The sequence below is a fragment of the Esox lucius genome, chromosome 9, assembly GCF_011004845.1.
Source record: "Esox lucius isolate fEsoLuc1 chromosome 9, fEsoLuc1.pri, whole genome shotgun sequence".
Lineage (NCBI taxonomy): Eukaryota > Metazoa > Chordata > Actinopteri > Esociformes > Esocidae > Esox > Esox lucius.
The window spans coordinates 14,471,855-14,499,663 of NC_047577.1; the positions used below are offsets into that span (position 1 = coordinate 14,471,855).

A 27,809-nucleotide genomic window follows, 5' to 3' on the forward strand; every position below is an offset into this window, starting at 1 on the left:
TTTGGGTAATGAGGATTTACCATAAGTGTCGGATGGGGAGTGGAGTGTGTCTGATGGCCACCAGGGCTCCTCCTTGGTCCAGGTACAGAACACTGTACTCCTCCTCGAAGATCTGAAAAGTCATCAAAGGGGGGGGTGACTGTAGATGATGAATAATTCATTGCTGCGTTTCAGCGGTAGACTTTAATGCTGATGAAACGGCTGACGCCTCAAACGCGCGCACGTATGCTGACGCGCGCGCGCACAAACAGCGCACACACACACACACACACACAGGAATGAGTTACGTCTCAAATCAGCAAATGATTCTACTGAAAATACATCAGCCACCCCCTACCCCCCCCTACCATAGCCCCCCCCCCCTCCTCTCCGCTGACCCCCCAAAATTAAAACACATCTCGCCCAGGGTGGTCCGACGTCACCACGTCAACTCGCGATTAATTACTTTCCATCTACGCTCTTTAATTAGAAGGCCCCCGTAAATTTAAATTGCGGCTGTCATGTAAGGGGGGGCGGGAGAGCGACCCACCCACAGGCGCTGGCACATGGGTACAGACAACAGGGGCACCGAATCAAATTACTCTGGAGATCTCATTTGATTAGGTGGATTAAACGCCATCCTGAGACGATGTGGTTATTACTGGGGCGAGGGGGGCCCCCGTGGCTCCTCCTCCTCCTCTCCCCCATCTCTCCATCAGTCTCTGTCCATCTGTCTCCCCACCCCACCCCACCCCACCCCCCACATCTCTTCTCACCTGTCTCCAGGTGTTGCCAGCGTCTGAGGTGATGAACATGCTCACGTTGCTGGTGGTCAACTCCGCTCCAATGGAGCCTGAGGGGAGAGGGCGGGGGGTGGGAGTGGGGGTGGGGAGTGGGGGAGAGGGGGGGTTGGTTGAAGTGTTTGGGGTAAGAGATCAAAGCGTCCCATATGACTTTCCCCAAGTGTACAACCATTGGTATTCTTCAGAGTGTTGTCGGGCTGATTTGAAATGAAATCAAAATTCCACAGCCGCCTGGCCGCCCTGAACGTTAGCCGTGTTCCTCCTACTGGTTTAAAGTTACGCCGCTAAGTGTCCTACATTAGCCGCGTAATTCATGTAATTACTCGCTGAAGGACACACAGATTGCATTCTAGAGTCAAAGTCACCCATGTCCTTTCATCCTTTAACACTGACAGGTATAAAAGTAGCGTAACACGCCGGCCTTAATTGAACACAGTCCACTCTCTGGGCCGGTTTAACCATTCAGCCGCCATTACCTAACAAAGACCTCAGGTCTCAGACAGTGGCTGCTGAGCGTTACGCGATAATTCCTCCCTTTTAGTGGCTAATTAGAGTCAAACGTTTCACCAGGAGGCTGGAGGACAAGTGTTCCAGAGTGGGCCCTCATAGACACAGTTGGCTACCCTTGTGTCTCGTTGGCTTCAATATCAACCCCCCCCCCCCCCCCGCCCTATATTTCTTTCAAGCAGGAGGGCAGAGAAAAACATTTCCAGAGCGTAACCCCCCCCCACCGCACCCCACCCTCCACCTCTCCCTCTTCCAGTTCCCTCCTTTACATCCTTCATGACTCAGCTGAACACACACTGGCTTGCATTTTGTAGGCCTTCTAACACCATGCATCAATAGCAGCATTCCCAATGCTACAATAGAAAGCAGAGCCAGTCCCACCCCCCCACCCCCCCCAGCAGTAGACACGCCCCGCTGCCAAATCCAAAGGTGTGCGGTGATGTGACTTCAACCACTTCAGACCAGCAGGACTTCAACGCCCCACGGCTAAGACGGGGAAGTCATTCCGAGGCTGGCGCGGTCAGTGACGGCCCGCATCCGAAAATGACATTTCAACCCACTACCCCCTCGGCTCACCGGGCTTCTGGCCCAACGTAGCGCGCTAGGTAGGCGACGGGGTGCGTTAGGGGACGCGCTCGCCGTCTCTCGTCCTCGTGAGGCGGGGAGACGAGCGGGCGCATCGGGCGCCCCGGCACGCACTCCCCGTGTCCGCAGGGCCGACCGGCTGACAGGGAGGACTGAACCGAGACGGGTACGGTTCCGGGGCGCCCAGCGTGGCTTCCCGAGACGTCGCGTTTCGATCTGCGAATGGGAGCTGACACGGACACGCCGCCAGCGAGGTTCCCGCGGTGGAGGGAGACAAGCGACGGGACGGTGACTCGTTGTTTCCAAGCGCCCTATGACGACGGCCTAATAAATCCGCGCCCGCGGCGGTGAGCGGAGCAGGTGAACATTGCTCCGTGTCGTCCGTTCCTTCCAGTCATGCGGCGACTGTGCAAATGGAGCGCTGTCATAGCCGAATGAAAGGCCTTGTGGAGCCGGCGATGAGAAGAGTCAACGGTTTATGCACAAAAGGAGGGCAGGAGGGCGACTGTAGGAGGATAAGGAAAGGCACGCAGCCACTCTGAATACTCCGTCTCAAGGGGTAGCACTTTGCCAGCAAAATCCGTCTGTTTCCGAGACACAGAGATGAGAATGATACACAGGGCTGAAACCACGGCATCCAGATATATCCTATCAAAAACAGGGGTGTGTAAGTAGTTCAGGCGGAACTCAAAGACAAAGGAGGCGCTTTGACTTAACGTTCGGAGAAAGCCAAGTTAGTCCAGCTGTCATCTCAATTAAGATCACTGTCAACCCACCTGAGGCAACTATGATCCCCGGCGCGGAGTCCTTGCTCTCGATATTCCCAGACGTGTAGGGATTGGCCGACACGTGGAGGTGGAGGTGAAGGGAACAGTACGGCTTGGGAGGAGGCACAAAAAGAGTGGTTAGCCAAAAAAACGGAAAACCTTGGAGAAGAAACTTTAATACCAGACTAAGCTGCACGTCAACACAAACACTCATTAGAACAACCTTAAGGAAATGACCCACACGACGGCCGCGATCACACACATTCAAAGACACACGCGTAAACACGCACGCAAAACAAACACACACACACACCCTGCTATCATAAATCCTATCACAAAAACACTACTCCCCATTGGCTCCTTACGCCATTAGTTTTGATTGGAATAACCTTTAGCTCCACAATTCTCATTACGACACTGCAAATGCCAGTGGTGCGATCGTGTGTTATGAAGATAGGTGCGTGTGTGTGTACCCGTCCATGCCTGCGCAAATTCATGTGTTGTGTTTGCAGGTTTATTAAAACGCTGACATTTTCGGACAAATTACTGCATAATACCAGACGAAGGCCAGGCGAGCTATCGAATGGCTAATTAGTTTATCAAAAGGGTAATTATTGTAGAGGTGTACTGAGGAAGCTGAAAGAGGGCTTTGCTCTACCCCTTGGGTGATTGGGACCTCGGTCTGTAAAATAGGTAGTCTGCAGCCACAACGTTTGCTCGACCCCCAAACGCGCCCCCCCACCACCCCCACGTCTCGCCCCACTAATCTGCCTAAACAAAGCAAATCATTAATTACATAGAAAACTGTGACGGCAAATATGCATTAACATTAGCTCCTTACACGGCCAACGTGAACCGAGTTACCTCGAAACTGTAAAAGACACGCCGACTTCTGCCATTAAAGTCATCCCAGTCCCTGGTCACTTAAGACCGGAAACCAAGAAAAACAAAGAATTTGCGCTTGCCTCCCCGTTTCTGACACACATCTCTCCAAATATGGTCGGTGCATTGAACTGGATCGAAATCCCAGCGGTTGACCTTTCAGCAACGCGAGCATCCGAAGCGCCGGGGCTTTGACGAGCGGTGCTCTTTCAGGGCTCTTTCCCACCTCATCGGATCAATCAACGTCTGTCAAGGCCACGCTTAAAAGTGTAGCGGTGTTGCCACGACGATGAAGTGAGTGAGCGTATGTGTTTACTTACTAGTTCACAATGGACGCCGTTGCCCCTCAGGTCAGCAGTAGGAGCTTGCAGGAGCCGCCAGTCTCTCCCTCTGTTGTAAGTGATGTAGGTCTTAACCATGTTGTCCATCTTCTTGTTGGCCAGGAACATCCCCTTTATGCCGGCCACCTAAAAGGTCAGGGATGACATACCCGGGAATTCGTGACAACTACGACTTGCTTGGATTTCGCCGAATTTAACAGGTTTCATTAGTTCAAATGGACGCATAGGTTTATAGTCTAAAATCTGTTTAAGCAAAACTTGCTTCCGACCACAATCCTTCATTTCTTGCGATTGCCACTTCAGTAACGTCAGGCAAAATCGTAATATGTTAAGGAAAAAAAAACCTGAGACCAGGCTGACTAAACTAAATAACAGAAAAGGTTTAAAAATACATGACTAATGTTACACAGTGTCTAATCATTATATAGCAATCGTATATTAAGGCAGAACACAACACATTACGATGCAGATTACTATAGATCCACTCTGGTGGTACAAGCGAACAACCTATAACCATTTAAAAGACAACATCTTTCCAGACTCCATATATGGCGAGAAAAGACACGATTTATAGTTTACAGTAGTAGGTTGTTCGTGTCCTCACCTAATCGCACTTATCCCGGGGGTTTCGGAAAAAACGAGATTGAGGTGATTTTCTCACATGCATCAGGAAAGCACTCACATTTCGTCAATAATTGACGGATCCTTCAATCTTGCTCGGAGCCCAGATTTTAACATATGCAATGTTTCAGGTTCCGACCCCAATCAAGGAACTGGATTTGATTCAATCGCAATTGCCTGGGCCAAATGAGGGGTATTAGATGCGGGTGAGATATATCATCAACAGCTTCATTTTTTGATTCGAAGATATCATTTTCCCAGAAGTCAACATCCATTCAGCCTTGATATTTCCTGCCGCGGCAATCTTGTATGCAGCTGGCTCACATTTGTGTCAGATATGCAAGCTAATATCTGCAGTTATTCATCAACGAAAGAAATGATCTCCCCTCCCAAAAAATCCATATCCCTGGCTCTGAGCCCCGGCATTCCTTTATGCACGTCAGCAGTTTAGAACTGTTTCAGTATTCATCCAAGAAGCACCGTTGAAAATGGAACAGCAATTCCATTTACTTCCAAAACTGACAAGAGAAGACTTTATTCGGTAGCCCTTTGTAAAAATTCCACATAATAAAGTATTGACACCAGATTAGTAGTTAACATTTATAAATCATTAGTGACTTCTATAATAATGATTCATAAGCTTATAAGGAATTTAATACAGAGCATCATAAATTGTTTGCTCATCATTAGTTTAGTATTTGTGCAGGGGAAGATTATAAAAAGCGTGTTATTGGTAGACTTCCCTGCAGTTCCAGATGTTTATTAAGGACTTAAAATGATCTCATAACAGGGCAAGGTTTAAACAATTGCCCCCCCAAAGACAGAGCATGTTTAAGAAAATATATTGAACATGCCATTGGTAGATATTCCTGCAGTAACCAATGCTAAAAAAAACTGTTGATAAACAGTTTTTCTCTGATGGATTTTTACTCCGTTGTTTTCTCATCTTTTTGAGAAAATAACATTTTAAAACTATTAGGAAACGGTTTCTATGGAGTTACATTAAACACCTTATGAATGCTACATTTCTTACTTTCAAAGTTCATAATCAATGTGTGAATAACAGCAATGTTGAAGTAATGATTGATAAATTATGAATGAACTATTTACTAATCCATTATTCATGCTTTATTCTGTGTGAGTTATTACAAAGTGAACTCTGCTATCTCTTGGTTCTCAAACTCTTCCACTTCGATTGTAGGTCTCTGTAATATAACCTAATATTATCATCAAAGTGCTCGGGGGTTGAGTACCTTGAAACTGTATAGTTTGTACTTCTGCCAACTGCCTGCCTTCGATATCATGCCCCCAAAGGCACTCTACACATCAAAGCGAACTACACATACCCCAAGAGTATGTGCTATACTGTAGGTGTTCAAGAGCTTAGCTCCAGAGGCAACAATTAACTTCTGGTCTCAGGAAATATGAAGGCAATATTGGTATCTCAAGGTTAGACTGCTTTGAAAACCATCTCTGTTTGGAACATTACATTTAAGCTTTGAGAAAAACATATTAGTTGTGTACAGGATACGGTTTGTGTCCTGACCTTTTTTTTTTTTTATTGTGTTTATGTCAAACAGATGAAGTATGACAATGAGCCTGCCCCTTAACCACAGACCTTAACCATTCCCATATTCACAGCCCGTTAACCACGCCCCTCACACCTCCCCATTTACCCTGCCCGTTAACCACGCCCATTAAGCAGGCCTCCTTATCAAACCACAGATCCTTTTCCCAAACTACAAAATGCCCTTGCACGGTGTATAGTACAGTAAGATGTTATGCTTTAATGTTCATTCCCACGCCGTCTAATATATATATATATTTGGTATCTGCACTTCGCAACTTAAATGTCGATGAACAAAAGCGGATATTTACCTCGTACAGGTCGATCATGACGTTGCCTTCAGGTCCCATGCTACTGACCACGTTCTCCAGGGCCAGGGTGTAGAACACTCCTCCCGTATCGGACACGTACAGGTTGTAGGTGTCATTCTGGTTCCACTCCTGGACCGCGGCCACCACCCGGTTCTCGTCGGTACTGATTACATGCAGGTCCTGGTGAGGACAGATTGTACCATGCGTGTATGTAGTCTGCCTCGGAGTAGATACCAGTAAAGCAGCTAAAACAAACGTAAATGGGTCTAGTCATTGGCATTTCAGTTCCCTTTCTTTTAATGTGACGTTTAGCCAGCCTGCGTGACAACCACTCTGATAGAACAGACAGAACCGGTCCTTTAACATACCAGCTACGCATAGCAGAAGAACCAACGACCACTGTCGCGTCGGGACACCAAATACTTGCAGTTGTATTTGCGACAGAGCACTTCCCCTTGTGCCGTTTGTTCTTCGTTATGCAATATAATAGACCCAGGTATGAACAGCGCAATTGGAGTTTGTATCCATTCGGAGAGGAAACATAAGGCAATACTCCAACGTATTCCTTCAACTTGCCCCATCCACATGTCTTCATCAGGTAAACTGAGGGGATGGAATACACCTGAAAATGCACAGCCCCTTTTACAGTACGTGTCAGGGGAAGATGAGTAGGGGAGACAAGACCGTTTACAGCCTCGAGTAGAGACACTAATGATTAACTAAAAGGTTACTCTCATGCTCTAAATAATGTCTCTCTCACACGCCAGTGTTCGTCGAAACCCGGAAACGAGCGCTCACCTATTTGGAATAACGTTTTAATCAATCCAAAGAAAAATAACACGAATGCTAATCTAATCACACCTATACTTTCATTAACCTTAAATACAATTGACACAGAGTTTGTTTTGATTTCCGCGGCCGCTCAATCAACGCCTGCTTATGGTAATGCGCCGACGCTGGGATTACTGTGGCCTTTCAAGAACCCTCGTCGCCCCAATCAACCTATAATACCCCTGGCGAGTTTAATCATATTAATAACCAGTATCAGACCTCATTCTCACTCGCATAACGTCAGCCAGAAGGATGTGACACTTATTAACTTGAAATGTGTGCCTGCTGGCCCATGTGACACAGATGGACCTAATGCTCTCTCACACGCAATTCCTATACTTTGTGACTGAACAAGCACACCAAGGCAGGGAGAGAGAGAGAGAGAGAGAAAGAAAAAGAGAGAGAGAGAGAAAGAGGGATAGAGTTCTCTTGCCCATTAATTTCCTTGACTTGTGACTGAACAAGCACGTCAAGGTGGAGGGGGAGAGAGAGAGACAGAGAGAGAGAGAGAGAGAGAAAAAAAGAGAGAGAGAGAGAAAGAGAGAAAAAAAGAGCGAGAGAGACAGACAGAGAGAGGGACAGAAAGAGAGAGACAAATGCTAGTGTGGCCCAGGTCTTGACTGAATAAAACATTCATTTAATTGTCAATAAAGAGGCCTGAATTCAACAAGAGAAGCCACAAGCACATAGCTGCACGGAATAACAATGACAGAACCAGCACCACTTGTTGTGACTTTGGTCTGCTCATAAATAACATGGAACACTGGATACAAAGCTGTTCCGAGTGCCTAATGATGACTACAGGATGAATTCCCACTGTCTCAAGTTCAGTGTACAGATTCCAGCAGAGTGTTCTATTAATACATTTGAGGTAGGTTGAAACAAAGAAGTACTCTAGAACAACCCCAAGAGCCGAAGCCCATTTGGATTTCATTAAAACGTAATACTTTAAAATGGAGTCAATACAGATGTTCGATGTTGCATGACCTATTACATGACCATATTAAAGACGTGCTGGCGTAGTCGCGTGGGCAGGGGGGTGGTTTAGCGGTACCTTCGGCAGGGTGTACTTGGGTAGCTTCATGGGCGTAAAGACATTCCGCTTTGCGGACACATAATAGATCGGACGTCCTCCCGTAGACACCTGCAGATGAGGAAACCATCAAAAGGAAATGACATACAACCCACCAGGTTTCATCTCAATGCATATTGGACACACTACACATTGAATAATATCATATTTTGCAGGGGATCATTTCTGATAGTCTTATTAGATGGCCTCCTACCCACCTTTGGGTTATATAATACCAGACGCATTAGCCAATAAGATATCAATCCCAATAACAGGCATGCGGTTGCAAATGAACACTTAAAACCCCCATGCGGTCTCTGCACTATATTGGGGGATTTATCACTATGTGTAAGTCACGGTGTCATGATTTGATGGAAATCAAATGCGGTTTTAATCCCTTATCTCCCGGAGTCGTGTTTGGGCCCAGTTTGATTCTGTGGGCATTTGGAAATTTGCAAAAACTGCCCAGATTTGCTGATAAGATTGTCTGGAATACCCCCCCGCCCCCCTCCCCCAAGATCAAAGGTCATTGGTCCATTTAAATTAAATCTAGAGCTACACCGGGCCAGTAACGACAAGGTTGCTGGATCGAATCCCTGAATCGTTCTGCCCTTTAGCAAAGCAATTAAACGGAATTAAATAATTAAATCAGTTTTTAATTACATTTTCATTTAATCAGATTGGCGTGTCATAACGTGGGCAAGAAGTTTTATCTGAACAGGCAGACATTCCACACGCAGACATTCTTTACCATTCAAGCACTACAGCAACATAAATCCCGATGGCCTACTTATGGGCCTACCCACATACGATTGATATGACCTTCAACAGTTTCGATAATCCCATTACACGTTTTCTGATACACACTTATTCTGGTTCAAGTCTGTACAACCTCAGTTTCAGATACGGGCCATTACCTACCTGGACAAATACATACTCGTCTTGAACCACCAGGGAATTGGGGTCAATGTAGCCTGGGAACGGCTTGCCCTTATTGGCGTCAGTGCAATTCTGCAGCTTGCAGGTGACGTACAACGCCTCTGTACACACGGAGAGATGAAAATGAAACCATCGAACTGATGACCGTATTAGCCAATGCCAGAGAGGGTCGGAGACAGGCAGCCTTCACCACGGGCTAGCGGCCGCTAGCCAACCTTCCATCAAGTGTCCCCCATTAATTGCATCGATAAAGTGTCGAGCGAGAAGCGAGCGAAAGCTGCGGGAGGACAAGAGAGGCCAATTGCTTTCTTTCCCCTCAATCGCAGCGTGAGGCGGGGAGGAAGGTTGAGGGGGGATGGACGCCGTCCCTGGGTGTTATACTGGGGCTCGGCTAACTACCATGTCTAGTTCATACCGTCAGCCGCGTGATCAGTGGTGATGGCCGAACAGGGGCAAGGCCCGTCAATCAGTTGTCTGCGTTCGCGGCTGACGCCATCTGGGTGATTCTCCCACCCTGGCCAAAAGGGTGTTGGGAGGTTTTTATCAGTTCATTTTGGTGAGGGTCAGGGAAAACCTCCACCACAAGGGCCCTATAAGCAACTTCATACTAGAAAATGGCGGAGTGAAAGAATATCAGGCAATCCACTGGAATGAACGCAGTTCGGCCATCACGGTTCCAATCATTCGTTGACATTCAGGATGTTAAGTATCGGGATCATTCGGTTCTAAAGGCATTATAATATATGCATTAGTTTTCTGGAGCGCCGGGGCTTTTCCGCTGTCCCCTCGCATTACCCTTCAGCTGTGTAGCCCATAGGCTCGGTAGCCCTCCCAATTCATTTCCACTTTAGTTCAAGCCTCACAGTACACTAAGAGACAATGTGAAAATTGAAGAACAGAACAACGACTCCAAAAATGTAATTACTCACGCCCTTCTGAGATGCTGGTTTCCAGGTGAATTAAGCCCGGTTCTTTGTCTAAACCCGTTTTCGACCTGCAAGTGAGAAGACAAAAGTGTTTCAGCCTCGTCTTCGGTGAGTGAGGTGAGAAGGGCGTCCCTGATTCTGCCTAGTATGCACATCCACCTATCGTTTTATCCCTGGGTTCGCTTGCCAGATAACTTCAGGCCCCTGAGGGAAAATGACACCTGGCATGGCAACTACTGGAAACATCAATGTCCCCAACCAAAGCCCCGGAGGAACGACACAAAAAGTGGTGCCCTGAGGTAAAGACTAGAACGACAGCACATCAGGACACGTGCGTGCCGTTAACGCATCTGAGCCTCGCGAGCATGCCTTTACTTTGCTGACACGTCAACGGGGGGTGGGGTGTGTGTGTGTGGGTGTGTGTGTGTGTGTGTGTGGGAGTGGGGGGGGGGGGGGGCATCCTGACATCGTTAGTGAGAGGGATAGTCATCGATTGGCTGGCTCGGGACGTGTACAGGCGCAGCGCAGACGAACATGATCACTACAGGCCCGGAATATATTTCAGACGGCGAAATCATAAGGACATCTTCACAGAGCCAGGGAGGAGCAAGACCGGTGGAGGTGTGATCCTGTGCATGGGCCACCTTCTAGTCTTGATGGGAACACTCACACGCAGTACCGGTGAAATCCCGGGTCAAAACGCATCAGCACTGAGAAAACAGATCTACCCATGGTTGCCCTCTCACCTCCTCCATCGGTCTAGTTTATCATCTAAAGGTGAAGAGCCGTAGCTTCTTGATGTCATTCAAATCATCATAGAGCTCATTGGAGGCGGATACAACATGGAAAGGCGTACCATAACGGAGAAAGTCCTGTGTCGTTGTACTCCTAATGAACGGAGCAGTCCATTAAGGTTTGTTAGCAACTCGTATTGAGGAACGGCGCTGAGTTCTTAATGCAGTCAAACGACTTCACAATCAGGGAGAGAGAAGTCAGCACCTAAGAGGACCTTTTGGAGGATTTGGATGAGATCCATCATGACCTTGACTTGACAATAACAGTAGCTTGATTTGAACTTACCTTATACCCCACTGTCCCTGACAGCGTGACCTTCCTTGACCCTGTCAGTCAGATCCACTCATGGGAGCCCACGAGAGCACTCATTTTCCATACACTGTGCTGAGATTGTTACCATCCTCCTACTGGTTCATTTCTGGTTGTCTGTCTTTGTTCTCCATCTGTTCTGCTGCCTAGTTGATCCCACGTCTCCCAGATACAAACTGTCAAATCCAGTAATATTTTAGCACGGCTGGCTTAAGTCTTTTGTATATAAAAAAAGCTTTAGTGAACCATATCCGGGAGAAACTGTCCAAGTGGTAACAAGGCTGCGGTTTGGCAAGGATGATGCCTAGAGAGTATACGTCTGTGCTGCTTGAGTGGGTGCGACTTATTTTTAAGGCTGTGTGAACCCTGGGAATCCTGGGTTTGGGCAACATGTTTTATGAAGTTGCTGTAATTACAATGTAACTAACCAAGTTTGATTTACAAATATACAGAAGGCAAGGAGCGTGCAAAGCTGTCATCAAGGCGAAGGGCGGCTACTTAAAAGAATTTACAATATTCTACAGTATTTTCTTCTGTTTAACACTTTTCCGGTTAGTACATGGTTCCATATGAGGGCTTCACTATTATTCTGCCATGTGGAAAATAGTAAAAATGAAAAAGAATACTGGTACTGTGTGTGTGTGTGTGTGTGTGTGTGTGTGTGTGTGTGTGAGAGAGACGACCATAAATGAAGTGCTCATTCCATACATGCATACAGGAAATACTGTAGAAATGAGCACTTCCACATTCACTTCCTGAATGTTTTTCAATATGTGTAACTACTGATGATAGTTCACATTCTCTAAAATATGCGACTACAGTAATGTTTTGTAATGATTATACACAAAAGTCACCTGCTAATTCACCATGTCAAAACTCTTACAATAACACAACCTTTCTGCATGGAAATTAGATCAAAATAATTAGATCTATTTTGATCTAATTATTTAACAGGCTTGGACCTTGCAACGACAAGCATTTATAGTGCAACCTTTGGTATAACCAGTGAGGCTGGTAACAGAAACGTATTAAATAGAATTCAGCTAATCGTGCAAAAATATTACTGGATTTGACAGTTTGTATTTGCCAGACGTGGGATCAACTAGGAAGCAGCACAGACGGAGAACAAAGACGGGACAACCACAAACAAACCAGTAGGAGGAAAGCAGCACAGTAGATAGAAAACGAGAGCGCTCTCATGGGTGGATCTGACTGACAGGGTCAGGTAAGGTCACACTGTCAGAGACACGCGGTGAGTCCAAATCGAACTTCTTTCACTGTTAAGTCAAGGACATGACGGATCACATACAAATCATCCAAAATTCCACTTTGGTGCTCTGCCTGGTGGTTTGTTTTTGTAGTCATTAGCTACAGTCGACCAAACTAAGACCGCATCATTTCGCTGTGTTAGGAAAGCTACACAGTTCAGCAATGTGAGTACACTAACAAGCCCTAATGGGCCGCTGCACTCATTAAGAGTCTGGACAGCTTTTGAGTCGGAGCACTTCGGTATCTGGTTCTGAGGAAGCACATGTGCAGACACATCAACAAGGAGACATGAGGAAACTGGATTCACTCCTGCAGCCGTTACGATTATAAAAAAAAAAGACCAAACAGGATTTCCATTCCATAGTTGATGTTGACAGTCAGGGGAGACAATATGATGGTTGTATGTTGCTGGGCTTACCAGTAAAATCGGTTAGGGGCCACCCTCTCATGGACGAGCTGCCACCTCCGCCCGAACTCCACCGAGCTGTACAGCTGTGACGCGAGAGAAATCACACGTTTAGTCAGAAAAATGCCAAACAGGTTAAAATAACGCCACATGTCATCATCGTCGTCAGTCAACGAGCAAAACCCCCAAATGCTAGTTCAGATGTGATTTGAGCATTTTCCCCTGACACATCCATTGTCAGTTCGTTAACAATAAGTCATTTCAAAATTAGTCCTTTTGCAGGCCACTTAAACGCCATGCATTCTGATTCCGTGGACGAATTAGCCCCCCCTCCCGAGTGAGTTCGCATTAGTGAGAAGCTATGTTAGGTATATGGCACGGGAGGGCATCAAAGGAATTCCCAAATCAGTTCTACAGCTGAGGACTCTCTCAGCCTGTCAGTCGGGTAACAAGTTGTTTCCATGTGAAAACCCCACAGATATTCCCTTGTTAAAAAGTGATGCTGGAACAGGAAACTTGTAGGTCGAGGGTGTCATTGTGCTGGAGATATGGCTACCAGTTCTAACAAGGCTAAAGATCAGTGAGGGGGCTGCTGTGTGAGTGTGCCACTGTGTCTGTGTCTGTGTTGTGTGTGTGTGTGTGTGTGTGGGGGGGGGGGGGGGGGGATTAGCAGGGGAGCCGGGACACAGTGGGTGGTCTCAATACGAACATTGTTCACGAGTCAGCACATCGGTAGGATGCCTGGATATCACAATCTCTATAAAGAGATGCTACACAGAGATGGTGTACACACACAAATAAGAGGATTCTTTCAAGAAAGGGGAAAGCTTATTTGTGGGAAGGAAGCGTGGGATTTATTATCCCGCACAGCGATGGAATGAAGGGCTTTTGTTTGCTTTGCTTTTTAGTAATTATTTTGCGGTCCGTTTTCTTTCTGAACTAATTGGTTTCCTGTGAACTCTCTGAGCCAAATACAGAAATGATGTAAATAGCGTGTTGTTATTTCGGGCTTACTTTGTTCAACGCGGTCTGGCTAATGGGCAGGCAATTTGACAAAAGTTGCCATAAAAAATAATACACAAAACACCTGTAACTACACTGCTAAGCCAAATAATTTGTACATGTACTCTCCCGATTAAAGGAGAGAAATCAACTAGGTGTGAAATTTGATTTCATTGTTGGGTTTTTTTCATGGACTTTTCCCATTCCAGACACGAGCATCCAGGCATAACACTAATCTATTAGCGGCCCACTGAATGGTGATTCTCTTTGTTTAAAATCATTCACAGTGTTTATTTACTCGTTCTTTAAGGGTAAGTCAATAGACATCAGTACCGGCTACACTGAAGTTCCGTCATTCAAATAATCACCTTTACATTGTTGTCACCCATTTGATAATCGTGGTTAACAAAGCCTATCTGAACTGCAATTACAGCTGAACGGAATTGCGGGAGCGCTGTCTCAACGGTATGATATGACGTTCCATTCCAAAAACGTCCATTCTCTAGCCATTCAGTCCAGTCAGGTCGATTGCATAAACATCCACGCGCGTTTGCCCCGTGTTTTACACGGTTCGTTATGTCCATACCACGGGCCCTATATCTGCCTACGTGCTACTCTCGATTCATCGCCTGGTCAATACCCTATAGCCCCAAGTGAACACACGGGAGAGAAAAACACTACCTGAAACTCGACTATGCCTTCCTCACAGAACTTGGTTGCATTAAGCGGACGCCAGCAAAAGGGCCGAGGAGCGGGAAATCCCTCTGGCTAATTAGCCAACCCCCCAGTGGGACCCGCGTGGCGCCCTCTTCTCTATTCGCTGCACTGTGTTAGACCAGGGTCCGTGGGACTCTATCGGAGGGCACTAGAAAATGGATTTTGGTGCATTTTGGGAGACGTGGAGCATAGGCACTTAAGTCCGGCGAGTCACAGAGGACTCAGAGAGGGATTGGTATACTGAAATACTTTCCGGCTAGTGGGCTAGTTTCTCAATTGGAGAAAACGCAAGGCAGGAAAGAGGACTAGCTCCACAGGGCCAGAAAGAGAAAAGAAGATCAGGAATAAGAGACAGGGAGCAGGAGGAGGTTCGAGAGAGAATGAAAGAGTCGGGGAGAGGTAATGAGAGGAAAGATTGATCCAGAGAGGAGGAAGAAACAGACAGGGGGAAAAGGCTGAGAGGGGTGTAGGGAGGCAGATGGACGAAGAGATGAGGGATTACACATGAGGATTACACCTGATTGCAGTCTTCGCCTGGCCAGGTGCTTTCTATAATAAGCTGTAGCCAAAACCATCCACGGTATACACTCTAAAGTGTCTCCTCAAAAAAAAAAAAAAAAAAAAAAAAAAAAAGAGCCATTAATTATTTATCAACTGTGAAACATTAGTCCCCATCGGCCCGGACCGCAAGCAAGGCAGTTTTTTTAACGGTAACGGTCATTCTCAAAAACGGCTGTAAATTCCAGATTAATCGCAGACTTTATTTTCCATATTACTTTCTCTTGCCTCACTAGTTTCATAGTATACTTTGACTGGACTGATAATTAAATGATGTATACATTTGATAGATGCAACAGACAGGCGATCCAGCAAAACGCAGGAAAAAATAAAGATGAAAAGCATGAGTCACAGAAGGAAAAAGCACGATTCAAAAAGGTATTAGTCAAACCTTTGCTCTAAGGATATAAAAGATTTCTCCAACCTTTATATGGCGCTCAAGTCTGTTTATGAAGGTTTTCATCTGTTGATTTAGCTTTACAATAAGTTATTGGAAGGAATCTGGGGGCACATTAAACAGATTAGGAGCTTAAGTCCCCAAACAACACTGGACAAATCTCATGTACAGTAGGCCCAGGAGAGTCAAATTACGCACTGAACTCTATGAAGCATACTGAGGCTATCGCAATACACTGCATGGAATCGAGGTAGACTGTTAGCTATATGGCAGTCTATATAGTTGAATAACAGCCGCAGAAACATTAAGTGTGTACTTTTGACTTTGCCACTCCAATATATGACATAATCCTGTAAAAACAACAATCATTGACTCTTGTAGTTTACTTTGAATTCAGGACTATTGTGGTTAACAAGCCACTTTGAGTTCAGGATTATAAACCCACTCTCTTTGAATTGAGTACTATATTGTCATTTAATACGCACTCTGAGCTGAGGACTATAATGTGTTTAAATCCACTGTCATTTACATATGCCAATCAAGTCTCTAACTTTCTGTCTCTCTCTCTCTCTCTCTCTCTCTCTCTCTCTGTGTCTGCATCCATCACTATCCCTGAAATGGAAATATGAGTCATATATCTGACATTATCCTCTTGTCATGGTTAAAACGCTCACTCACCGGCAGAGAAAATAGTCCCAAATTGATGCCATCACTAAGTTCCACCCTCCGCCTGAGTCATAACAGCTCATCCTGTTCCTGACGTCTGACACAGGACAAAACCAGGTGGGTCTCTGACCCAAACAAAACAAGGTGTAATAGCTACCCCCTAGCTAGCACAGTTTAGTGCTTTCCTCGTCTGTGCATTTAATGCCACTGCAAACTGATTTTTATTTTCTATCAGACCACTGACCTCTCCCTCTTACCTTCTGGTCGTGGCTGTAAGCGAGGATCCAGTCCTCCTGCTCGGGGTGAAACAGCAGGCTGAGGATGTAGAAGCTGAGGCGGTACTTCTGATAGGTGGCTCCTTCATCCGAGCTGATGAGCAGGCCGCTCTCCACCTCCGGGTCGGTCAGGAGCATGATCTGAACGGAAGCCGACAGAAACGACATCAGAGCCTGGGCGCGGCGGGGAGAAGAGGCCCGTTGGGGGGGGGGGGGGGGGGGGGGGGGGGTGTTAGGGGGAGCGGCGGTGGAAGACAGCCGGATGACAGGGAGACATAACAGCTTGGGATCGAGGCTCAGTCGAAAAACCGGTAAAAGGACACCGGTAAAAGAGCAAATCCCTCACAATCGATATACCAGATTCGACTTGTGATACCGTAATTTGGTACTTAATGTGCCATCCATATTTGCAGCACCCTCCCCTGTCAGGCTTAATTGAGATTTAAATAGTATGTATCTTTGGTAGTCTGTGTGACAGGCAGCTGGAAGAGTTTGAAGTATGATTGAAAAATCAACCCCCGAAAATTGATAGATTAGATTATGAAGCATAATAATAGAAATTATGTCAATGCCTTTAATTAGAGTTTGTTATCTGCTGTTCGTCAGATATCTCAGTTATAAACTTGTGTTCCTCTCAGCTCCATCCTAATTATTGTGGTACAGACAGTCTTTTGACACAGCCTCTGCCTATCTTGTAGCGATTTTGTACGGCTAACAAAATGACATTTTGCTGGGTTTTTCTGCCCGTCTTTTCATCGTGTTCTCTGTTTAGTCAGGCCTTAACAACCTAAATTTCCCATGAGCTTAGTTTTTTTTTCTTAGAGGGTTGACTATTTTTCTTCAAAGAGAGAAAAATCTAAAAAATACGAAATGATTTAATCAGTTGTGTGTGTGTGTGTGTGTGTGCGTGCGTGCGGCGGGTAACTGTTACTAAAACCATGAACTGACTGACACCCATTATCTTGATTCATCCATCCCGGGAGTGTCTCCAATTTCAATTTCAGCCGATGACTCTGACATCCCCAATCAGGACGGTACGCTGCTGTTAAAATCTATGGGACTTCTCGCGCCGTCATTTAAACACGGACATGTAATCACTCGAATGACATCGACATGACTGTCCGTTCTAGGGTTTCTGTTTCTACGCTTCCCACTACCCGGGCCAGACCACTGGAAAACTGGAATGAATGCCTCTGCCCTGCCGGGATCACTCGCCTTCTGGAACCTCACTGACAGAGGAATGGCACAAACAGCAGGGGAGGAGACACCACCTTCACCCAGCAAACCAAGGTGCTTTTAACAAGTTCCGCAATGTGCCACATGATCGATGATGTCTTACCCACAAGTCATCACTCTCTCTCGGCTCTCCCCATTTGGCAAATCTCCTGCATTTCCAAGATTACCATCAATAGGGGTGGACTTGAGAATGGGGCATTTACAAGCTACGGTGCTTAAATACACTTTCAACGCACACCACTGGCCGTGTAACAAAAGTGTCTTGGTCGCGGCCGCTCAAGCTTGCTAAGTCATTTGTCAAACAACGCATGGTAACGGGTAGCTGCGGAGGGACGACCCGAAAACGAGTTTTCATCAATCACGCGAAACTAACTAGCATAGCGCCAGGCGTGATCCACATGCTGACCAATCAAATCAAACATCCAGTGCAGCCTCCAACACATTGCATGCACAATCAACACTAGCTACCCAACTCTGGGCCCCATTAACAACCTTCTCTACTCCTTTAATTGCTTCGTCTGTTCCTTTAAATAATGAAACAACACACTCTTGTGATACCGTCCTACATTATATAGGCTAATGCAGCTATTGTGAAGGGAGTATTAGAAGCGGTTTTATCCATTCGGTACACTCAAATGCCAACTAATTTCAGTCATTTGAATAGAGATATGTCCCTGCAAGATGGGAAAATCGGTTATGGAGATTCCGGTGAGCTTCTCAGGGATGCGTGTGTATTTCTGATTTGTCCCATTTAGAACCGACGAATGAGGATATTGTTGTCTTCAAGACCTGGGGAGACGGAGAAAACGACTCTCGTACTATGGTCAGCCTGCTTCGGGAGATGACATTAACCAGGGCAAAGAAGCTGCAAAGCTTACAGCGGTCACATTCTGGAATGTGCGCGCGCATTTGTGTGTGTGTTTGTATAAACGCTCCAGTGTGGCTATGCACGTGCGCGTGCAAGCACACATTTAAATTATGAGGCCTAAGAGGTTCAAAATGACCAAAGGTTAATGAAGCAGCCACCAACTGCAAGGCGTTTTAGGAGTGTGAAAGGAATAACACAGTGAGTTAATAGCCATGCAGCAGTAAACACTCAGTGTTAGAATATTAATGAAATTAGGCCCATATTTTCTATTTCACCCCAGTAATTGGATTGTGAAGGCTCTCCCTAAATCTAAGCATAATAGAGTTGGTGCCCCAGTGAGAAATACACACTCTCTCTGCACTGTAGGGAAGTTCAAACGGCAATATTTCAAGGAAATTCATGGAGCATAGTATAGAGGGAAAGCAGTGCTGTCTAAATTGGCACTTTTAGGATCTATTATATTGATATGCTGCTACTAGTTGGACCAAGACATGATTGTGACAAGGGTTTGAACACAGGCTTTCACATAATTTTACTCCTGGTGGACCAGTGTTCTTTTACAGCAGCAGACATTGGTGTTGAATTGGAGAAAAAGAGGAGTTGCTTGTTTGCTGATGAAATTGTTTGGACTGTGGGTGACAAGTTAGTAAACTCCCTAGACAAAAACCTCAGTATTTCTGTCTTGTAGATGCATCTGCAGAGCACTATACAAGCCATGAATCAGCCACCATCTAGTGGCCCAAGTCAAAATTGCAAAATACTCAACATGCTGTATCTAGACTTACAGAAAAACAAGCAAGAGGCATCAACATCTCATATAGCTTATTTTGACATACAGTATACAATGTTCTTAATAGGACACAGAGTTTCAAAAAGAACAACTTCCTCTGTTTAATTTGGATCGATGCTCTACAAGAGAAATGTGCTTATTCAAATGTCTTCTACTGTCGGTTTGGGTGGTTAATTTCATTCCAAAATGTGTCTAAAAACAGTAGAACCTTGCAAATTCCTTTTGAGTTTGTTAGAAAGCTTACAAGTCTTTAATGCAAAAAAATCACATGGTCTAACATTCTCACAGACATGCTATATTCATGTCTTAAGACTGTATCCAAATAATGCTATTACAACTAAAATAACTGTCTACAGTGCATTTCAATGAGTGACAAAATGGCTTCATTTTCTTTCGTATCCATGTCAGGAATGAATAAAAATCACCTCTTTCCTTTCAAAAATCTCAATCTAACAGACTCACTAAGACCTAGGAAAGATATTAAATCTTTAATGAAAAGCCCTACAGCGCCTTGGAGAGATCACGTCTGCCTAATGCACTTCACATTCTTCATCGGCTATTCTCTTTGTACGGTGAAATACAATGTTCCATATAGTACCGCTTCCACAAAATCTACCTACAGAGTATTTAGCAGTGGCTGCTTTCATCCATTCTTTTTACATGAACCATGTAAGCAGGAGAAGAAAGACTGGATTATGTTTACTTAGGGATGTTTTGCAACTGAATACTAGAACAAGAATTCAGGCAGTCCCTCCTTGCCTGGACTTGTGTTGTTCCTTTAAAGCATACCCGGGTTTTGCTTGTGGGCGGGAGACTGCATAGATGCCTAATTGAGGCTACAAGCGAAAGGGCAGTCAGGCAGGGACAAGGTCGGCACGGGTACAGAAGTGAAGTCTTTATAAGCAGGATAGTCAAATGTCAGCGCGGAGACTTGGGATGCCCGGCCCAAAGGTCTCAGCTCCTAAAATGAAAGGGGAACCGAGCCAGAGGGGGAAAGAAAGAGAGAAGGGCGGGTGTACGCTGCATTTTAAACACGCTGCGGCAAATTGCACCCGAATCAACAGATTTCAATTGGAAGACGGACAGGGTCGGATCATTATCACCTTGTCATTATTTCACCTCTTCATTTCACCCGTAATTGATCACTTTCCCGTTCAGCATTTCCCCATCTCCTGCATCTACAGTGGTATTAGAGCCGCCTAATCCCCGCCAGCGGATCGTCTGCTCACTTTGTCTCTTTCTGGTCGATTCCACCGGCGAACGAGATGCTGTAACAGTTTGAACTCTCCTTATTAAACACAAGTACCGTCTCTTGATGTCAGGCATCCTAGGCGTTTCAAGTCTAGACTAATTGACTATCTCCTTGACATTTCTGCAGCACCCCGGACCCAGCCTGGACCTCATAAACACTAACATTTCAGTTTCACACTGACGGTAATTGGGACGGTAATTGAGGGTTTAACTATCCCATTCAAGCCTCTTCCCACCCACTACCACACACACATAAATTGGAAGACATGGGGTCTGGTGTACAACAGCCGCTAGTGGTGGTTTAATGCCTATTAAGCATGTTATTGTTAATTAGTTGCACTTGTTGCCTCCGGAATGAAGAAATACCCATATTTCATTGTTTGAATGCAGACCCTCCACAGGTCAGAGGTCAGACAAGGCAAATCAAGCAGACATTAATTGACTGCCTTTATAGGAAAAAGGAAGCATGCAGTTCTGCCACGCCCTTGATAGGGCAAATCATCTTTTTTTGGCCAGGAATCAGAACAGGTAGCCATTACTCAGATAACATGTTAATCATATAATAAAAGCAGAAAAAACAAGGCCTTTCCTCCCCTTCGGAAGAGCGAAGTTTTTTCGCAACACAAAGGTTTTTGACACCCATCACAGGTTGCTATGATGAGACGAGATCCATTCCATGTTGAAGATGAACTCCAAGGGGGTTCTCTCTCTCCTTACTCCGTTTCCCCACCTCTCTTCGGGCGCTTCCTCTCACTCCGTCTCCATATTTTCTTGTGGGCCTTAGTGTGCCTGCCTTTCTCTACTCAGCCATTTGCAGATTGTGCCTTAGGGCTGACAGATGTTCTATTTTATTCTCCACCGTTAGAGGTTGTTCACTTCCATCGCATTTACCGTCACATGCACAGCTACTCCCTTAAGAAGTCTGACGCGTCATGACTCAGATAACCCAGCAGTATTGTCTCTCTTAGAGAACCCGTGACGGGGAACCAACCTGCGCTACAGTTCATCTCGACCAGCTGAAGGACTTTAGGGAGAATGTATCTGCGCTAGGACGCAAGACTATCACGCCAAAGCTAGTCCGCTCCCGTGGCACTTCCAATGGCAAGCACACTGAACACACTACCAGCGCAAGCCGCTCCCACGGTGGTCCCATGTCCCTGTTCTGCTGTTGGATCACTGGATGGGGATGCATTCAGCAGCGGTAAGTAAAGTACACCATGTAGAAGCCAGCTAAACATCCACTATAGCAGTGGAGACAGATGTTTTCCGTTAATGATATCCCTGTAGGCTAGTTTAGTACAGTATATGTACGTTGAAGAGTCACATATGGTATGCAGCACATATGGTATGCTATAAGCGCTGAACATAACTTTAAACTAATTCGTGAACTTGGTACCTCAACTATGAACATAAAACAACGCCATGTTGCAATGTTGTTCTTACAACAGAACATCAACAACAATCAAATGATTAGGAAGAAGGTTTAATTTTGATGCCTACAGATTATCGGGACACATTCCTCCCACACCTATGTACCCTCATCTGCACTTTGAGAAGTTACAGGAACCTTTCTGAAGACTTTTTGTCTTTACCACTTTGAGGACAGTTCGAGGACATTAAATATTAATTTGCCCTTTTAAGTATGTGCTTGTTCCAAAAGGAGTGTCAATGAATGTGTGTCTTTGAACTCCATAGTGGGAGCGATCTCATCTGAAACAAATTCATATTCCGCCCACCTGCCTGTTGTGAAGAGCACAGAGGCTGTAATTGTTAGAGCACAAAACGCGTACACACACACACATACACAAGTTTGTGTGTGTCCCCATGGTCCCCATCAGTCAAATTTTTTCTGGTTTTACAATACTCGTGGGGACATTTGGTCCCCATGAGTATAGTTAGACCTAAAACACACACATACAAGGCCTTTGCCTGAAACATTAGTGCTTCTGACTGCGGTTTTAGTCAATACATTCATGAAGAAAAGCATTCATCTGTTACTTGGCTGCTTAAAAGGCTGCTTCAAAGAGGGAAGCGGAGGGGTTGTCTGCCCGGATATGGCTATCACTCAATCACCCTCCCCTCAAATTTCCTTCATTTTCCGTAACCATTATAGACCCGACCAAATATTTGTACAAGACAATGATCTGCAAGCCAGTCTGAAGGGTTCTCAGTGTTTACCGGCATTATGCAATGTTTACCATCACAATCTTCTCTCACAGATTTGTCTGCATTGAAAGCCACTCATATGCTATTTGCTTGTGGCCATTTACCACTGCCAGCATTTTATTAAACATAAGCATTTTATTACTCAGAATGAGTTAGAAATATATACTGCATGGTGTGCTGGACTTTTCTCAATGTAGAGTATTGAAATGTACTTTATTCTTTTAATGGTCTGCATTCAAATGCAATTACCCATATTATTAACTATTTGAGAAAACCATGGCTTTCGCTCTGAGATGCAACTAAGAAAATGTCAGGAAAATCCTACTAGAACTGCTGAACTTTATTTGTGATTAATCAGAGTCACTTTAAATGATGGTAGGTGTAATGACTTCTATTTTACTGTTTGAATGTGATTGGTTAATTTTGAACACAACCACATTCCCAGTTATAAGAGCGTGTGCACACTTACGCAACCAGGTTATTGTGAGTTTTTATTTTAATTTTCCTCAAAAATTTCTGTTTGTTTTTCAATTGAATTGTTCACATTATAGGTCACATTAAAAGTGAAAAAAGCTCTGATATGATTTATCTTTGTCTCATTATTTTACATCACAAAAACCTGCCATTTTCACAAGGGTGTGTAGACTTTTTATATCCACTGCATACAGCGTTTAAACGTATTGTGCAGTTATTATATAAACCAATTAAGTTCCAGATATTAGTATTTAAAGTATAATCAAGAGCTAACATCTATTTGTTTATTTGTTATAGGTAATGACATGGTTATTGAATTCATACATAATATCATTACAAAGTAATAAGTAACATTTGAATAACTTTAGTTTAACATACTAGAAATAAAAAATGAGTTTACGGAGTATAATTTCCTAATGTTTAACCGTAGTGCAATGATATTTCCATCAACCATTTAATTTTGATTCATAGCGAATGATCGAGGCCTTTAGGTGCCGAAACGCACTCTTAGTAGACAATTTGAATGTTTAACATGTAACAACATAATTTGAGTCTACAGAACTTAGCTAAATATCAGAACTTTTATGTAACTTTTCCTTGTAGTTTCCACTTGGTTATTAGTAAATCAACGCTCTGGGAACCTAATATATATATGGATTACTTTGTCAGTAAAACTGAGATAGCGTATGCCGAGGTAAGTGCACCTAATTTCCTAAACACTTTATATGAACAAATCTGGTTAAATTGTTCAATTCTGAAAGAGCAATTTTGACAGACAGTCTAATTCTGATAAAGTAATTTTCTATAAACACAGGCAGCCCAATTTGAATCCCAAAATTAGGACCAATCAGATCAGCAATTTTTCCAAAGATCCAAATTAGGTTCCAATACAACCAATATCATTTAGGTTATGTGTTATTTGAAATGAGACAGCTTATTTCCAAGACAAGGCATTTCATACATTTCATTTATAAAAGCCAATGTTTCCCTGAACATTAGTCTTCTGTAGTATGTCAATATCCTAGAAAAAGCAACTCAATGCCCATTCATTTTGCAAAGCCCTCAGTAGTGTCTGAAGGCCATCGGCGTCACAATCTACTTCTCCTCCAGCCAGGTGTTAGCTTAATAAGCATTGTCAAAACACTTTTGAACATTAAATCTGTGGTTTAGCAAAACATGTCTTTTTTATTGGATTATCAATTGCGCAGATACTTCTTATGTTCACCTATCTGTTTGTTCACAAACTGAACACCCCCAGCCCAGCAAGTGAGAGCACTGATTGGGTTTTGGCTAGCCATCCATCCATCTTCTTCCGCTTATCCAGGGCCGGGTCGCGGGGGCAGCAGTCTAAGCAGAGATGCCCAGACTTCCCTCTCCCCAGACAATTCCTCTAGCTCTTCCGGGGGGACACAGAGGCGTTCCCAGGCCAGCCAGGAGACATATTCCCTCCAGCGTGTCCTAGGTCTTCCCCGGGGTCTCCTCCCGGTGGGACGGGCCTGGAACACCTTCCCGGGAAGGCGTCCAGGAGGCATCCGGAACAGATGCCCAAGCCACCTCAGCTGACCCCTCTCGATGTGGAGGAGCAGCGGCTCTACTCTGAGCTCCTCCCGGGTGACCGAGCTTCTCACCCTCTCTCTAAGGGATCGCCCAGCCACCCTGCGGAGAAAGCTCATTTCGGCCGCCTGTATCCGGGATCTTGTCCTTCCGGTCATGACCCAAAACTCATGACCATAAGTGAGAGAAGGAACGTAGATTGACCGGTAAATCTTCATCACGACAGACCGATACATCGACCGCATTACTGCAGAAGCTGCACCAATCCGTCTGTCAATCTCCCGTTCCATCCTTCCCTCACTCGTGAACAAGACCCCTAGATACTTAAACTCCTCCACTTGAGGCAAGAACTCTCCACCAACCTGAAGTGGGCAAGCCACCCTTTTCCGACTGAGGACCATGGCCTCGAATTTGGAGGAACTGATTTTCATCCCAACCGCTTCACACTCGGCTGCAAACAGTCCCAGTGCATGCTGAAGGTCCTGGATTGAATGGGCCAACATGACAACATCATCCACAAAGAGCAGAGACAAAATCGTGTGGTCCCCAAACCTGACACCCTCCGGCCACTGGCTGCGCCTAGAAATTCTGTCCATAAAAATTATGAACAGAACCAGCGACAAAGGGCAGCCCTGCCGGAGTCCAACATGCACTGGGAACATGTCTGACTTACTGCCGGCAATGCGAACCAAGCTCCTGCTTCAGTCGTACAGGGACCTGACAGCCCTTAGCAAAGGACCCAAGACCCCATACTCCTGAAGCACCCTCCACAGGATGCCGCTAGGGACACAGTCGAATGCCTTCTCCAAATCCACAAAACATATGTGGATTGGTTGGGCAAACTCCTATGAACCCTCCATCACCCTGTAGAGGGTATAGAGCTGGTCCAGTGTTCCACGGCCGGACGAAAACCACACTGTTCCTCCTGAATCCGAGGTTATACTATCGGCCGTATTCTCCTCTCCAGTACCCTGGCATAGACTTTCCCGGGGAGGCTGAGAAGTGTGATCCCCCTGTAGTTGGAACACACCCTCCGGTCCCCCTTCTTAAAAAGAGGGACCACCACCCTGGTCTGCCATCCCAGAGGCACTGTCCCCGACCGCCATGCGATGCAGCAGAGGCGTGTCAACCAAGACAGCCCCACAACATCCAGAGACTTGAGGTACTCAGGGCGGATCTCATCCACCCCCGGTGCCTTGCCCCCGAGGAGTTTCTTGACTACCTCAGTGACTTCAGCCCGTGTGATGGACGAGTCCACCTCTGAGCCCTCAGCCTCTGCTTCCTCAATAAAAGACGTGACGGCGGGATTGAGGAGATCCTTGAAGTACTCCTTCCACCGCCCCACGACATCCCCAGTTGAGGTCAACAGCTGCCTACCTCCACTGTAAACAGCATTGGTAGGGCACTGTTTCCCTCTCCTGAGGCGCCGGACGGTTTGCCAGAATCTCTTTTTTGGCTTGCAATTTAGCTAATTCTCTGAAAAAACTGTTCAGGTTGATAAAGTTTGACAATTCACAACTCAAAAGGAAATTCACCCAGATTTTATTTCGAGATGGAAAAACCCATTTAAATCTATTCTGATTTGACATAAAAAACAATGTAAAAATCTAAATAACAATTACATATTTTCAACTAGTAACCCTTAAACACCGATCAGCCTTAACATTATGACCACTGACAGGTGAATAACACTGATAATCTATATAAATATATACACTGATCAGCCATAACATTATGACCATTGACAGGTGAGGTGAATAACACTGATAATCACGTTGTCATGGCACCTGTCAGTGGGTGGGATACTTTAGGCAGCAAGTGAACATTCTGTCCTCAAAGTTCATGTGTTCGAAGCAAGAAAAATGGGCAAGCGTAAGGATCTGAGCGACCTTGACAAGGGACAAATTGTGATGGCTAGATGACTGGGTTAGAGCATCTCCAAAACTACAGCCCTTGTGGGGTGTTTCCGGTCTGCAGTGGTCAGTACCTATCAAAAGTGGTCCAAGGAAGGAAAAGCAGTGAACCGGCGACAGGGTCATGGGCAGCCAAGGCTCAATGATGCACGTGGGGTGCGAAGGCTGGCCTGTGTGGTCTGATCCAACAGATGAGCTACTGAAGCTCAAATTACTGAAAAAATGAATGCTGGTACTGATAGAAAGGTTTCAGAACACACAGTGCATCGCAGTTTGTTGCGTATGGGGCTGCGTATCCACAGACCATCCACTAACCCTAACCACAGTATTGTTGCAGACCATGTGCACCCTTTTATGGCAACAGTATTGCCTGATGGCAATACTCTTTTAACAGGATAATGTGCCCTGCCACAAAGCAAAAATGGGTCAGGAAATGTTTGAGGAACACAACGACAAGTCGTTGACTCTGCCTCCAAATTCCCCAGCTCTCAATCCAATCGAGCATCTGTGGAATATGCTGGACAAACAGGTCCGATCCATTGGAGGCCCCACCTCGCAACTTACAGGACTTGAAGGATCTGCTGCTAACCTCTTGGTGCCAGATACCACAACACACCTTCAGAGGTCTAGTGTAGTCCATGCCTCAATGGGTCAGGACGGTTTTTGCTGCAAAAGGGGGACCTACACAATATTAGGCAGGTGGTCATAATGTTATGGCTGATCGGTGTGTTTGTGTGTGTGTCTATCCACCACTACTCTCCTCTCCTCTTGACCACCTCCTGCAGCAACAAGAGGATTGACTTAAACAGTGTGGAAGAAGGGAGCTTTTGTCTGCAACAAGAGGCAGTCACATGGCATTGTGCCGAGGGTGACAGATCGCCAGAGTGACGATGACAAACCTAACCCAGGCCCTCCTCCCACTGACGGTTTTTATTTGTATGTGTGTTTGTGTGTGTGTGTTTCAGTGTGAATACGTGCATGTGTGTGAGTGAGATTAGCACACAGTGACTGGTTGTTTACATGCTATGTCGC

The 27,809-nt window shown here is 45.4% G+C and overlaps 1 protein-coding gene across 4 annotated transcripts in view; it reads right to left on the reverse strand.

Moving 5' to 3' along the window:
- The window catches only part of LOC105012299 (VPS10 domain-containing receptor SorCS1), a 146,284-nt gene that overhangs the window by 25,722 nt on the left and 92,753 nt on the right, over positions 1-27,809 (reverse strand). For all 4 annotated transcript variants that reach the window (XM_029122019.2, XM_013135333.4, XM_029122020.2 and 1 more), the window contains exons 4-13: positions 16,508-16,666; positions 12,923-12,996; positions 10,135-10,199; positions 9,188-9,306; positions 8,249-8,338; positions 6,364-6,543; positions 3,844-3,990; positions 2,651-2,753; positions 756-832; positions 21-112 (exon numbers count right to left, since the gene is read on the reverse strand). In XM_029122019.2, coding sequence (XP_028977852.1) covers positions 21-112; positions 756-832; positions 2,651-2,753; positions 3,844-3,990; positions 6,364-6,543; positions 8,249-8,338; positions 9,188-9,306; positions 10,135-10,199; positions 12,923-12,996; positions 16,508-16,666 — 1,106 coding nt within the window. The remainder of the gene's footprint in view (positions 1-20; positions 113-755; positions 833-2,650; positions 2,754-3,843; positions 3,991-6,363; positions 6,544-8,248; positions 8,339-9,187; positions 9,307-10,134; positions 10,200-12,922; positions 12,997-16,507; positions 16,667-27,809) is intronic.